This window comes from Centroberyx gerrardi, chromosome 11, assembly GCF_048128805.1.
Source record: "Centroberyx gerrardi isolate f3 chromosome 11, fCenGer3.hap1.cur.20231027, whole genome shotgun sequence".
Taxonomy (NCBI): Eukaryota; Metazoa; Chordata; class Actinopteri; order Beryciformes; family Berycidae; genus Centroberyx; species Centroberyx gerrardi.
Window position 1 is genome coordinate 28,817,624 of NC_136007.1, and position 15,569 is coordinate 28,833,192.

Below are 15,569 nucleotides of genomic sequence, written 5' to 3' on the forward strand. Positions count from 1 at the left end.
AGCTCCACCTGAAGGAAACAAACAAATGTTCAGTACTCAACCTGACATGAAATGGGTTTTCATTGTTTGGTTGAATATCATGATTTGGTATGGGCAAGTGCAATATTTCTAAGTGCAATACCTTAAGTGCAATATATATTTCTAAGTGCAATACTACAGTGGTGCAATGTAAGGGTTTTAATTGTTGGTTCATGCAATCACTTACCTGTGCTGTCTTGTCTGTGTTCCAGGGTGTTCGGGCAAAAGAGTTCCCCGGGGTGTCCGAGCACCTATATATAGTTCCGGGAGGGACCATGTGATGGGATAGCAGGGGGGGTGTTGTGTGTTGTGTGGGTGTTTGAACTCAAGTGTATATTGTTTATATGTTGCAGTATTTATTGTTTGAGAGCAACATCAATTTGACTGTATGTATCGGATAGATATGTAGACTGGTAGGTTAAAGGGGGCAGTGTATTGTATTGTTGAATGTTATGCAAGTGACCCCTATAGTTGGTAGCATCCAGGTTAATTACCTGAGGCAGAGTATAAAAGGCTGCCAGTGTTCATCTGCCTCAGCTATTGGTAGGACCCTGGAGAGCTGCTCATAGCCATGCTCTCATTTTTTGCAACTTAGTGTCATTTTTGTCTTGTTATGTCATTTTTGTGGGTGAATAAACACCTTTGGTTGCACCGTACCACCGCCTCTTTTGCTGTGAATCCAGCCGCTAATCGGGTCAAGCCTAACAAGTGGTGTCAGAAGTTGGGGCCCGCACCACAGTAAAGAGGTGATGACAAGAGGTGCAAAGAAGAATGGTGTGCAGGAGCAGCCAGAGGAAGGAGCAAGCTCATCAGCTGACCTGGGGGCCATGGCAGCGGGTAATCCAGGAGAGAAGCTGGAGGAGCTTACGGATCTGGTCAAATCTCTTGTCCGGTCTCAGGCAGCCAGAGACCAGCAGACGGAGAAAGATTCCTCTCGTCAAGAGCAGAGATGGAAGAGTATGCAGCACCAGTTTCAGCAGCTCCAGTTGCAAGTCAACGGGATGAGAGAAGACTATGGACATGAGCAGGATGGGGAGCAGCGCCAGGAAAGAACTGACGATGACGACCCAGACGAGGGAACCAGCCAGAGGGGTAACGTCAGACCCCGGAGGGAGCCACCTTTCCACAGGGAACCCAAGTTGCTCCCATTGTCTCCAGATGATGACATTGAACATTTTTTGACCACGTTCGAGAGAATTGCCTATGTATGCCGGTGGTCCAGAGATGAGTGGGCTGTCCGCCTTGTCCCCCTGCTGACAGGTAAAGCACGTAGTGCTTATGTTCTCATGGACATTGACGACTCTGAAGACTATGACAAAGTGAAAGAAGCAATTTTGGCAAAGTATGAAATAACAGCTGATACTTACCGCAGAAGGTTCCGGTCCCTGAAAATTGATCATGGAGAGACTCCACGCGAGTTGTATGTACGCCTAAAAGACTTGTTCTCAAAATGGGTCAAACCAGAAAGATCAACTGTCAAAGACATCTCAGAAACGTTGATTCTAGAACAGTTTTTAAGGATGGTGCATCCAGACCTGGAGGTTTGGATCCGCGAACATGATCCCAAGACGGCAGAGGAAGCAGCTCGCCTTGCAGAGGTTTTTACATCAGCCAGAAAGGGGAGCAGAAACACCACCTTTGGCCGGGAGAACCACCATGCCCAGACAAGTAAGTCCACTGGGGGTGAGCAGGGCTCTGGTCTAGGGAGGGGTTTTTCCAGCAGTAGGCACTTCCCTTCAGCCAAGGCTAAGAATTCTTCCCCTAGGTCCTCTAAGCAAGAGGTTAGGTGCTATCAATGCAATGGATTAGGTCACACTCAATACTTTTGCCCAGCAAACAATCAGAGCAAGCCATCCCTTTTGTGTTCAGTCCCCCGGCCAACCAGGTTAGACACACTGCAGGAGAAAGGTCGCATTGTACCTGTTTTGGTTAATGGTCAACGGGAGGAAGCCCTACTTGACACAGGGAGCTTTCAGTCAGTGGTACTTTCCAGTCTGGTCCCAAGGGAAAAGTGGAGTGAAGACAAGGCCATAATCAGCTGTGTTCATGGTGATGAGCACGAGTACCCCACTGCAGAGGTATATTTGACAGTAGGAGGCCAGACATTTCTTTTGTCAGTAGCTCTAGCCCCAACCTTACCATATGCAGTCATTCTAGGTAATGATGTCCCCACTCTCCTAGATCTTGTGCACCAGCAGGATGGTAGCAAGGGTAACAGTGAAGCACAGAGCTCAGGTGAGGAAGTCGAAGAGCCACCACGCAGGGAAGCTGAATTCAAACCAGCCACAGAGCCAGTGCAGCCTTGTAATGTGGTTACCACTAGAGCTCAGACTGCAAGAACAGTTCTCAGGGAGTTGCCTTTCTTTGGAGTAGAGTTGGAGTCAGGCCCAGTGAAGCCTCCCAAGTCTAAGGCTCAGAGAAGGAGGGAGAAGTTGTTGGGCACAGCTAAAAAAGGGATACAGGAGCTGTCAACACCAGGCTGTCTTTTAGACGGGGAGATCCCACCAGATGTAGGTAGCCTGCAAAGAGAGGACTCCACCATAAAGCCTTGGTTTGAGAAGGTGACCGAGGTAGAGGGAGTTAAGCAGGGCAGTGTAGACTGTCTTGAAGAGGCTACCTATGTGGTAAAAGGTGGGATACTCTACCAGCGGAAGGAAAAGGTTGAGGCCTTGGTACTGCCACAGCAATTCAGACACAGGGTCATGGAACTTGGACATTCAATTCCATGGGCAGGACACATGGCATTCCAGAAAACACTTCATAGGATTGCTAGTCACTTTGTTTGGCCAGGCATGTATAGCCAAATCTCTCAGTTTTGTAGTTCCTGTGAAAAATGCCAGCTGACTTCAGGAAGGGGGGTGGTGCGTGCTCAGTTGCAGCCTTTGCCAATCATTGAAACACCTTTTGAGAGAATAGCCATGGATGTTGTGGGACCATTAGAGAAGAGTTCCTCAGGCAATCGCTACATATTGGTCATATGTGATTATGCAACCCGGTACCCTGAAGCCTTCCCCCTTAGGTCTGTTAAGGCCAGACACGTGGCAAATTGCCTGTTACAGCTGTTTTCCAGGGTAGGCATAGCCAAGGAGATCCTGACAGACTGTGGGACAAACTTTTTGTCTAAACTGCTGCAGCAAGTTTACCAGTTGTTAGGAGTCAAGGGTATTAAGACCACCCCTTACCACCCCCAAACGGACGGGCTTGTAGAAAGATACAACCAGACACTGAAAAACATGCTGCGCAAGTTTGTCTCCTGCACAGGTGCTGACTGGGACCAATGGCTGCCTTACCTGCTGTTCGCTTACCGAGAGGTGCCACAAGTGTCAACAGGTTTTTCGCCATTTGAACTTGTGTATGGTCGCCAAGTGAGGGGGCCATTGGACCTTCTGAAGGACTACTGGGAAAGTCCCAAACCAGAAGGAGAGAACGTTGTGGCATATGTGGTCAAGATGAGGGAGAGACTGGAGCAGATGACAGCGCTTGCACGGGAGAACATGAGGTCGGCTCAACAATACCAAAAAACATGGTATGACCGGAAAGCCCGGGAGAGAGTCTTCAGCCCAGGCCAGCAGGTACTGTTGCTGCTTCCCACCAGTGACAGCAAGTTGCTGACCAAATGGCATGGACCATATAAAGTCACCAGACGAATGGGTAAGGTCACCTATGAACTTTATATGCCAGAGCGAGTGAAAAAGCACCAGATCTTTCATGTAAACTTGTTGAAGGAATTCCAGGTTCAGCCAGAGCCTGTGCACCAGCAGCTGTTTGTGTGTGCAGTCCAGGATGAGGACGTGAATGAGAAGTTCTTTCCCACCAGTGCAGCAGAGCCCACCCCAGTGGATCTGTCCCATCTGTCACCGAGCCAACAAGAGGATGTCAAGCCCCTCCTGGACCCAGAGCTTTTCCAGGAGACACCAGGTTTCACCTCTGTTGTCCAACACAAGGTTCATCTAAAGAAGGATGCTCCAGTCCGGCAGAGGAGTTACAGGATTCCTGAGCGGTTGGTGCTAGCACTGAAAAAGGAAATCAAGTTGATGTTGGAGTTGGGGATAATTGAGGTCTCCAACAGTGAGTGGTGCAGTCCCATTGTACTTGTGCCAAAGAAAGATGGTTCTCTGCGGTTTTGTATTGACTTCAGGTACCTCAACGCCATATCCGCCTTTGATCCATACCCGATGCCCCGAATCGATGACATGGTGGAGAGGGTCGGCAGAGCGAGGTACATCACCACACTGGACCTCAGCAAAGGCTACTGGCAGCTGGCCTTGGCACCAGAGGCTAAGGAGCTGACGGCGTTCAAGACACCATTTGGTATGTACCAGTTCCGTGTGATGCCATTTGGTCTCCACGGGGCACCTGCCACATTCCAGAGACTGATGGACCATGTGTTGAGGGATGTGTCTGAGTTCTCTGCAGCATACCTGGACGACGTGGTGATCTTCAGCCGGTCTTGGGAAGAGCACATGTCCCATCTGCAGCAAGTCCTGCAATGCATCCGAGTGGCTGGCCTAACCATCAACCCTCGGAAGTGTGCTGTTGCCCAGAGAGAAGTTCAGTACTTGGGTTTTGTCATTGGGTTTGGCAAAATCAAGCCACAATTAGGGAAAGTTGAAGCCATCCGTTCCTTCCCTGTTCCAACCACCAAGAGGAAGGTGAAAGGCTTTGTGGGCCTGGTGGGGTGGTACAGGAAGTTCATTCCCCACTGTGCAGAGAGGTCAGCAGTGCTGAATGACCTCACAAGAGCCTCAGCCCCCAATAAAGTGCGCTGGACTGATGAGTGTGACAGAGCATTCAGAGACCTCAAGGAAGCAATCTGCACCCATCCGGTTCTCAACAGTCCAGACTTTGATAAGCCATTCACCCTGCAAACAGATGCTTCTGGAGTGGGCCTCGGAGCTGTGCTGCTGCAGGAGGTGGATGAAGAGATGAAGCCGGTTGCATTCCTGAGTCGCAAGCTGTTGGACAGAGAAACAAGATACTCTACAGTGGAAAAAGAGTGTTTGGCGATGAAGTGGGCCATCGACACCCTCAGGTACTATCTGCTGGGACGACACTTCTTCCTGGAGACCGATCATCGTGCACTTCAGTGGCTGAATCGCATGAGGGATGCAAACATGCGCATCGCGGGTTGGTACCTCTCCTTGCAGCCATATGACTTCACCGTCCGCTACAGGTCAGGGAAGTCCAACGTCGTGGCTGACTGTCTGTCCCGTATCCATGAGGATTGAGGTACTGTGCTCCCACAGGAGAGGGGGGAGGAAATGTAACGAAGGCACACTTCGTTACTAATCCTTTGCACTATTTGCACATTTGTATTGTACACTTTGATTTATTAAATGGTTTGCACAGCATAGTTTGCACAGTAATATTTGCACAGCATTAATAATTGCAAACAGAGTCATGATTTAAAGTATTTTATTGAATATATATATATATATTTTACTAAACATTTTAAGTTTGTTTGTGTGAGTTATTTTATCTTGTCCTGCTGGAGCAGTTACTCAGCATGGTCAAGGATTGAAGCTCCACCTGAAGGAAACAAACAAATGTTCAGTACTCAACCTGACATGAAATGGGTTTTCATTGTTTGGTTGAATATCATGATTTGGTATGGGCAAGTGCAATATTTCTAAGTGCAATACCTTAAGTGCAATATATATTTCTAAGTGCAATACTACAGTGGTGCAATGTAAGGGTTTTAATTGTTGGTTCATGCAATCACTTACCTGTGCTGTCTTGTCTGTGTTCCAGGGTGTTCGGGCAAAAGAGTTCCCCGGGGTGTCCGAGCACCTATATATAGTTCCGGGAGGGACCATGTGATGGGATAGCAGGGGGGGTGTTGTGTGTTGTGTGGGTGTTTGAACTCAAGTGTATATTGTTTATATGTTGCAGTATTTATTGTTTGAGAGCAACATCAATTTGACTGTATGTATCGGATAGATATGTAGACTGGTAGGTTAAAGGGGGCAGTGTATTGTATTGTTGAATGTTATGCAAGTGACCCCTATAGTTGGTAGCATCCAGGTTAATTACCTGAGGCAGAGTATAAAAGGCTGCCAGTGTTCATCTGCCTCAGCTATTGGTAGGACCCTGGAGAGCTGCTCATAGCCATGCTCTCATTTTTTGCAACTTAGTGTCATTTTTGTCTTGTTATGTCATTTTTGTGGGTGAATAAACACCTTTGGTTGCACCGTACCACCGCCTCTTTTGCTGTGAATCCAGCCGCTAATCGGGTCAAGCCTAACACAGTGGCAAAGGAAGAGAACAGTATGGAAGCCCTTTTCCGCCAATGTGATGGAAAAAAAAGATCCTGTAAGTCATTATAATGAGAAACTTTCTCAAAATAATGACTTAGTATCTCATAATAATGACTTAGTATCTCAAAATAATGACTTAGTATCGCAAAGTAATGAGAAACTCAAAATAATGAGAAACTTTCTCAAAATAATGACTTAGTATCTCAAAATAATGAGAAACTTTCTCAAAATAATGACTTAGTATCTCAAAATAATGACTTAGTATCTCAAAATAATGACTTAGTATCTCAAAATAATGACTTAGTATCTCAAAATAATGACTTAGTATCGCAACATAATGAGAAACCTTCTCAAAATAATGACTTAGTATCTCAAAATAATGACTTAGTGGCATAACGCCTGTAGATGGCATTGTTCAGTCATTTTCAAGCTAATTCATGAACTGAAAAATGTAACAAATAGGGGGAAGATGATATGAGAATGAATCATAGAATGAAATGGTCTTTAATTAATTTACAATCCTAAATTTTGATCATTTTAACTAGCATTTTTTTCTTATTGCCCTTACTCATGGTAAACTGATTTTCAGTCTTATTGCTATTTCTGCCTATTTGCTGTGGTCCTACCTGCTCAGTATTAAAAAGTCTCAAGAAACCAACACTCCAATATGACAGGGGACATCACAGGGCATCATAATCCTGAGTTTTATTAATTTTTACTTAGCATTTTTTTCTTATTGATCTCGAAACCTTTATTCTATTTGTGAAAATGCAAAAAAGGGAGATTTCACTGCTTTTTTCACGTCTAGACCACATTGGACCAGGTCCAGATAAAAAAACCACAATACTTAGACTAGTCAAATCTGGACTAGATTATCCTAGAGAGGCTAAAGATTCTTTAAAACACAGTTTCAGATTTGTGAAATCTTTATTCTATTTGTGAAAATGCAAAAAAGGGAGATTTCACTGCTTTTTTCACGTCTAGACCACATCGGACCAGGTCCAGATCAAAAACCACTATACTTAGACTTGTCAAATCTGGACTCACTATCAACAACTTCATGTTGATAGTTTTATGTTGTGTAACATTTTACCCCCCACATGACTAAATTTACCGCCTTATACTAAATTTACCCCTACCCTAAGTTGAACCAATAAAAGACCCTTTTTTTCTAACGTGTGATACTTTGAAAAATACTAATATGTTTTAATCCCCATGGATGAGTAATAACCTTAAGTGTACATAACTATTGTTGTTTGAAATAAATACATGTCTATTATATTACATTTATTACATAAATACACATTTATAATACTGTAGTAGCACAAAATGTAAAAACTATCTCATCTTACTCCATCTTACTTACACTTCTTCCCAGCACTGTGAAAATAGCAATTTAGGGAAAACATTTTTTATTTATTCATTAAAGATTCCTCCTTACATACATACTTTTTTTTCTCATTTTGGAACTTTGTGTCATTAAAAAAAAGACTTTGCCACACAGATTCGTTTGGCTTTATTTTGAAAATTGTAAAGGGAAGTCTGTGGGCAATTTTTTTTACTGTGTTGCGCTTGACGCTGGTTGGAGGCGATGGTCCATCATGTGACTGAGCAGGATCAATAAGAGTGGAGCAGACTGAATCGAGTGGAAAGGAAGTTTTTCACAAGGTTATGGTTATGGGTTATACATCACCATTGCCGGTGATGTGAAGGAGCCAGGAGCCCACTTTCCTGAAATAACATTGCTAATTTTTAGACAGATAGGTTAATGAACATAAACGAAGACATGGTTTCTATTTAGTAATAGTGGCTTTTTTCATTGATAATTGAGTAAAGGTTTTGTGCATTTTGGGAAAATTTCATGCTCTCATGTTCAGAGTGGTTCACACCAAACTTTTTATAGCTTGTTTTATTGAAATTAAAGGTCTTGTCGATTCCTTGTTTTAAATATCTTGTAAGAAAGTAATTAAAACATCCCTCACTAAAGAACAAAGAAAAAAGAAGCCAGTGTAGCATAACGTACATAATACATATAATACAAAATCCTAACAGGCCAGGAATTATGAAGACAAAATGATGTGTTAGCACCCAGTAACATTATGTATGTTTTTATCTCCTTCATGCAGTTGGTATTGAAAATATTACAAATTCTCTTGCTATTGCTCTTTTTGCTACAAATTCTTGTATTCAAATACAAATACACAAAAAGAATAGTATATGAATAATATATAGGTCTATACTTATGTGTGTATAACTTAATATGCAACCGGCTTTTGTTAGCCATAGCTAGTCAGTTAGCATTTTAGTGGTTTAAGACAAATGGATAACTTCAAACTTAGTGCACAACTGGTTATACCTACTAAAACAGAACAAAAAACAAAGATTAACACTGTGGTAAATGTAATATTCTACTAGATAATCAGACTTTGTGAATAAATAACTTTTAACCAGTCTGGTAGAGACTTGAGGCAGTAGCATAGTAGGCTACTTGGCAGATAGCAAGCAAGCAGCAATGCACAATGGCTGCCTTCATCCAGGTGCATAGATCAACTACTGCTACTACTACTACTAAAAGTTACTTTTTATATTCTTTTGTTTCTACCAACCAAGATTTCTTTCATTTGGATTGGATTTGTATTTGTTTCATTTTATTTTCAACACTTATAATCCAGAGTATACATCACATATATCATATAATAATGAAATACATCACTTTTACCATCAGCTGTTGACATGGCGTAAACTCCACTTGTCTTAAATAAATATAGCATAGTGAGCCACTGAAATATCTTCAGTAGATGAATATATTACATAGGTATCCTGATGGGTTAGTGAGCAGGTTGGTGTAAGGTTATTTTTGAACACACATAAGATCACTGAACATGCAAACTAAATTAAACAGAAGGTGTTTTCTGCACAAGATACACTCTTAGGGGTGTAGAGATTTATATACATCATACACAACACACCACTGTCAGTAAATATCTAGATTTTATGATGGCACCAGACTATGAATTTGAATGTTACAGGTTGTGTTGCTGGCCAGATAATCTTTCCTTATCTTGTCTTGACAATGGGGCCATTAACCCATAAATATAAGAACTGAAAGGCATGAATTACAAACATACTTATCTCCTATCACCAGGTGTTAATTCCTCTTATAGGCTGGAAATGAGCATCACAGGCAGTAAATCTGATTAGATCTGTAGATATGCTTACAGAGAAGTACAGCCAGGCGACTGCATGACAACGAGGTCAGTTTGGGATTCAAAGGTCAGCAGTAAGAGTTGTATGATGTAGTTTTTGACCGATGGAGGATTACAGTATTAGTTGAAGCACTACCTGCCTGCGCTGCATCCTCGCTGATGTCCGATCTGTCTTTCAGAGTGAACCAGGCCAGGATGCCAACACAATAACAGGCAGGGTGGGAGGAAGTTGGTAATGGGCTTGACGAGAGGAACATGGACAATGAAATGTGGCTGGACTTATAATGCCACCGCTGTTTAGAGCCGGAAAGCTCAGAGCAGTGTTTACAGACTGTTTAAAGGGCATGAGGGGGAAATTAACTGCTTTGTGATTTGGGTTGAAGCAGTGTGAGAGGATGGGGAGGAGACTGAGTCTATGGCAAAGCTCCTCTCTTCTCATGTGAACACATTACAGTCACTATATGAGTATCAGACAAGTAACAACTGCATAAACATCTAAAAGTAATATTCTATGCTGTAAAACACTTCAAAGAGACGTAATAGTTGTGTTAAGTTGTTTATTTTTGGTTCTCTGTCAGCATCAAATTGACCCATGTCAAGTCATGTCATGTTTATACAGTCCTTTATCACAAGCATGTCTCAAAGGGCTTAGCCATTTCATATACATGGCATATAGCCTACATGCTAGATCACTACCACACCTATGGGCAATTTAGAGTCAACTCACCTGACCTGCATGTCTTTGGACTGGGAGAGAGGAAACCCATGAAGCATGGAGCCTACTATCGCTCAACATAGTGTATGCTAAAGTGTCAGCATGGAGCCTACTATCGCTCAACATAGTGTATGCTAAAGTGTTAGCATGGAGCCTAGTATTGCTCAACATAGTGTAAGCTAAAGTGTTAGCATGGAGTCTACTATCGCTCAACATAGTGTAAGCTAAAGTGTTAGCATGGAGCCTACTAACAGTGTAAGCTAAAGTGTTAGCATGGAGACTACTAACATAGTGTATGCTAAAGTGTTAGCATGGAGCCTACTAACATAGTGTATGCTAAAGTGTTAACATGGAGTCTACTATCACTCAACATAGTGTATGCTAAAGTGTTAGCATGGACCCTACTAACATAGTGTATGCTAAAGTGTTAGCATGGAGTCTACTATCGCTCAACATAATGTATGCTAAAGTGTTAGCATGGAGTCTACTATCGCACAACATTATGTATGCTAAAGTGTTAGCATGGAGCCTACTAACATAGTGTATGCTAAAGTGTTAGCATGGAGTCTACTATCACTCAACATAGTGTATGCTAAAGTGTTAGCATGGAGTCTACTATCGCACAACATTATGTATGCTAAAGTGTTAGCATGGAGCCTACTAACATAGTGTATGCTAAAGTGTTAGCATGGAGTCTACTATCACTCAACATAGTGTATGCTAAAGTGTTAGCATGGAGTCTACTATCACTCAACATAGTGTATGCTAAATTGTTAGCATGGAGCACCAGAGCCAATGATAAAGCGGGGACACAGGGATGATTTTGGTGTCTATGTTCTCATCACTTAACAGCTAAGTTTACCAGCAACAATCTCCCAAAAACTTCCTATAACATGAAGAACCTCCTAACCCAGAGTTATTACAGTGTTCTGCAGCAAAGATGATGGAACGTATTTGTAACACTGGGTTAGGATTACAATAAGGCAGAGAACCACATTAGAGTTATGTATATGAAAGTGCACATTTGTTTTAATGCTGTACATGATGATCAGTTAGTGGAACCGATGACAGAATTCAGGAAAGTTTGTAATTGTCATATATTTTTGGCACTATGTTGAAGATTGAAAAACTAAATCTTTCCACAAAACGCCCAGAATAGTATATGACTCGACTGTCAGATACTTTCCTGTCATTGTTTAAACTTTCTGTCACTTATTGTCTTATGTTGCCAGGCCCTCTCACATCAGATTTGCAGATGCTATCGTGACAGATCTAGTAGTAGTTGTTTACGTGCATATCACTTATAGAAAGCACGGATGAAAAAGGATGGATGAGAAAGGATGGATGAAAAAGGATGAATGAAAAAGGTGAAGGTTGGAATTCAGGGGGCCCCATGCCTGCCTTTGCCTTGGGCCACCAAATCACTTAGTCCGTCCCTGTAAATGAGACCATGCTGGAGAGGATTGGTGGCCTCTATCTCACACCAATGGTATTGTTAGTGATAGTGTTTCTTAAAATTAAGACCACATTTCCCATAAACCCCCTTGCTTCCTGTTGCAACAGCGCCCTCTTCCTGTTTTGTGCCATAAAACAGTATCTCATTGTGCTGTAAAGCAATGCAGCAGATTGACATTTTGGCACACAATGTAAAATGCAATGTAGGATCTGTTAGAGGCTGCCGATGTCCTTGTTTACAGTAATCATACAAATGTGTCAAAATTAACATGGTAATAATTTATTGATATTAAAATTATACAGGTGGCACCTTAAATTGCATGGTTATTTTATTCACCAGAATTTTCTACACAATGAGATAATGCATGAGAATGAATATTCTGATTCAGGGGTTCACTCTCTCCAACAGTAGAGACAAAAATCATATCAGATCTGGCTCTTTGGTCTGCGTCCTTGATATAGAAAAGTTTGGCCTACACTATTTTGACAGGCCTAGCGGGATATTAGTACATTGGGTTCAGTTAGTGTGACTGACATTATGCAGGTGGACGATCTGATAACTAAATATAGAAACACTGAGAAGCACATACACAGATACAGTATCTAGGAAGTCAGAGAGATGCCTCATCTAATCCCCCAATCATCCACATGTCCACTAGAGGTCACCAATCATTATCAAAGATGGTCTATGGTTAAGAGGATGATTCACTGACTAGTGAAAAAAATAAAAATGTCCCACCGTCTGGTCTACAAAAGTGGGCATTCACACTCACACATGAACATATTTACGCATAATGCCATTACAATGGCGACCAGCTGGATGCCACAAGTCCAGAGTTCTCTGGGGGTTGTCGAAAGGCATTCTGGGAAATGTAGGAAATCACTAATTGAGGTAGAAGTAGACGAGGCAGGTTGAGGGAACGTGGGTACAACAAAAAAGGTAAATTACAACACTATCATAAAATGGAATGCATTGCACATCACAGATTGATGGTATCTAACAGCATAAGTGTATCTGATGGTGGAGTTTTCCTTTAAAGCCAATACATTGTGAGCTGATTCTAGTCACAGACCAAATTCTGCATATTTGTTAATGTGAATAGCTAGTGATGCACACTTGCCCGTCCACTACAAACCTGTTACTCTGTCAACAAAGATGCTGTATGTTTCCTTGTTTATTTGCTGTGTTATTCTCAATATATTCTTTTGCTGTAATTACTTCTTGTATTGTCTTCAGTTCTCTATATTTGTCTTATATCTCTATCTATATCTTTTCTCCACTGCTGAGATAATGTAGTTTCTCCACAGGGATCATTAAAAGTTCTTATACTGTTCAGTGTTGGGTGGTAATGTGTTACTCAGTACTGTAATATTACTACTTTCTTAATTTGACTCTGTTAAAACGGACAGTGTTTATATGTGATCAATGAAAATTTTACTGTCTAGTAAAGAGTAGTATAATTAATTACTATTTCATTCAGTAATTATATTACATTTTCCAGGGTGACAGGGTGATAACAAAAGGTTTTGTTATCACCCTGTCAATTAATTTCCATCATAATTAGCGTTAGTTGTTGTCATCTCACACTGAGCTACCTTGGATGAGAAATTGTAGAAAAGTTGACTTCTCTGGGTGGAAGTATTCCCACTGCTTTTATTTTGCTCATTTTTACTTATTTTATTCAGTAAAACGATGATAAATTAAAAAGATCTAATGTAATGCAATGTAATCTAATCTAATCTAATCTAATGCCATGTAATGTAATGTAATGTAATCTAATGTCTATTAATATATGCTGTGTATGTAATATTATTGGCCAATCAAGATTTTAGTACATAGTGGCACATTAAGTAGCAACAGTCAGATGGTGAGGCGATTGATTATTTTCCCAATTTATGTTCGTCAACAAGGCTTTTATTTTGAATATTATGAACGGAAGTGTTCTTTTTTATGCAGGCTGCCTCGGGATTTTATTTTGAAGGTAACCGGAAAAACTTTGTTTTACTGTGGCGAGCTTGACATTGGTGTTTTTCTGTTCCCTGGGGCCACAGTGTTTTCAACGGGACTCTAACTTACTACTCACTGGACTCGTCATGGCCGCTTGACCCAGGCTCAAATTTCCCTCTGTAATTATCATTTCTTCGAAACCTTTGCACAAAGTTTTCCGGATAAACTATCGTCTTTCGTATAGTTTTTATGTCAAGAAATAAGAATGCAACCCCCACCGAGAAAGGTGAGTTGTCCCGTTGTAGCCCCACCAGGCTACTTGTCTGCAAACGGTCTCGACGAAATGGTGCATATTTAATGGTTGAAAATGTACGCTTTGTTGCCGACCGACTGGTTTAAACTTTAATTTTCCCTTTTCACTCGGCAAATGTGTGCTATTCTGAAGTGTTTATAGTTTTATTTTTCTGCTTCTGTTTCATGGAATCGCTCTGAAGGAAGAAACATTTGAAAGAAGTCCCGTGTGACAATTTTTGGGGGAGAATAGCCCCGATACGTGCCGTTCCCTCTCGAATGGAGAGAACGTAATGCCAAATTCTGTTAAAAAAATGTGGTAGTTTAACGTTGTCTTGCTTATCGACAAAATTTCATACCTCGTGGAACATAATTTAACACCTTCTACGAATTACGGGGGTCTTTTGTTACCTCCGGCGTACAAGTGACCCACAAAGCAGCACTTTACTTCAATACAATTTTAACTTTTTGAATTGGTTCACACTGCTCGCTTACTGCCATAACGTTACACGATGTAACTTATCTTGGTGGAAGGAGATAGTGGAATTGCTGGCGAACCAGTTCTAAAAGTTGAAACGTTATTAAATTTAATGGCGCTTGGTGTTTTAGATCGATGCCGAATTTAAGAGCGGATCCTAATGATTTGTAAAAAGTCTTAAGTAATGTTCCGCGAGGAAATACATTTGCCGATCAGCAAGGCAGCATTAAATCGCTAGCTTTTTCAAAGTAGTTTGGTATAACGTTTTCTCCATACAAGAGAACGGAACATGATCGAGCCTGGGGGAAAAGAAAGTAGCAAACGTTGTCACCAAAGGTCATTCGTAGCTTAACTTAACGTTACCTACCAAACAAAGGAGCAAGCTAACGTTATAGTTTAAGTATTTAGATAAATAAAGACAGAAAGTTTGAGCCAAGTCTGGTACTGTGCGAAAAAATGTTTACGTGGGATCATATTTCAAAAACATGGCTCATCTCCACAGAAAATTGACCGTTTGTACCCCAGTAAGTTTTGCACAGAAAATGCCGTTAGCCACAGTCAAAATAAATGTAGGTTTAGGGTTATAACTTTTTTTTTGCAGAAGCTATGTGAACTGTTAAAGATACTGATATTTTTATGGATCATATTTTCATGCCATCGTAATAACCTGTCCGGTAATTTGAATGTCCCATTTTGAAGAGTACTGTAGTAGGCCTACTTCTTTAAATGTAGTCTTATTCTGATAGCTGTAAAGGAAAAGGCAATATTGTTTTTGAATTCTATTTTATACTTTCTTGAGTGTCTTTACTTGGGAATCCTCTTTATTTAATGATTGTTCCATCTTTACTGTACGTGTCTATTGAGTTGTGGAAAATCGAAAGGTGATTATTACAAGAGCAACGCTTAACCTGAGGTGTCAGCCCACAAAACAGGCATAATTAATAACAACAACTTAGACTGAAGAGAAAGTTAGCATTGGTCAAAAGTCAAAAAGCTGTAAAAGACAGTAAAATCAATTGATTACTTATGTTTGCCTACTACTGCTGTAGTCCTGTAACTACAGTCGCCCAAGAAAGTATTGACTCTCTTTTGACTTACACACTTGTGCTAAATATTATTCCCAAAATGCACACAACACAGAGAACTCTAACCTAAGAGGATATTTTTTAGAAATGTGTGAAGTTGTGAATTTCCAATAACT

At 41.3% G+C, this 15,569-nt stretch overlaps 1 protein-coding gene across 1 annotated transcript in view; it reads left to right on the forward strand.

Moving 5' to 3' along the window:
* The first annotated feature begins 13,719 nt into the window (after positions 1–13,719).
* Positions 13,720–15,569, forward strand: part of LOC139916379 (F-BAR and double SH3 domains protein 2-like) — a 31,449-nt gene continuing 29,599 nt past the window's right edge. Inside the window, exon 1 of the mRNA XM_078286642.1 lies at positions 13,720–13,885. Within this exon, the coding sequence (XP_078142768.1) occupies positions 13,865–13,885 (21 nt within the window). The 5' untranslated portion in view covers positions 13,720–13,864. The remainder of the gene's footprint in view (positions 13,886–15,569) is intronic.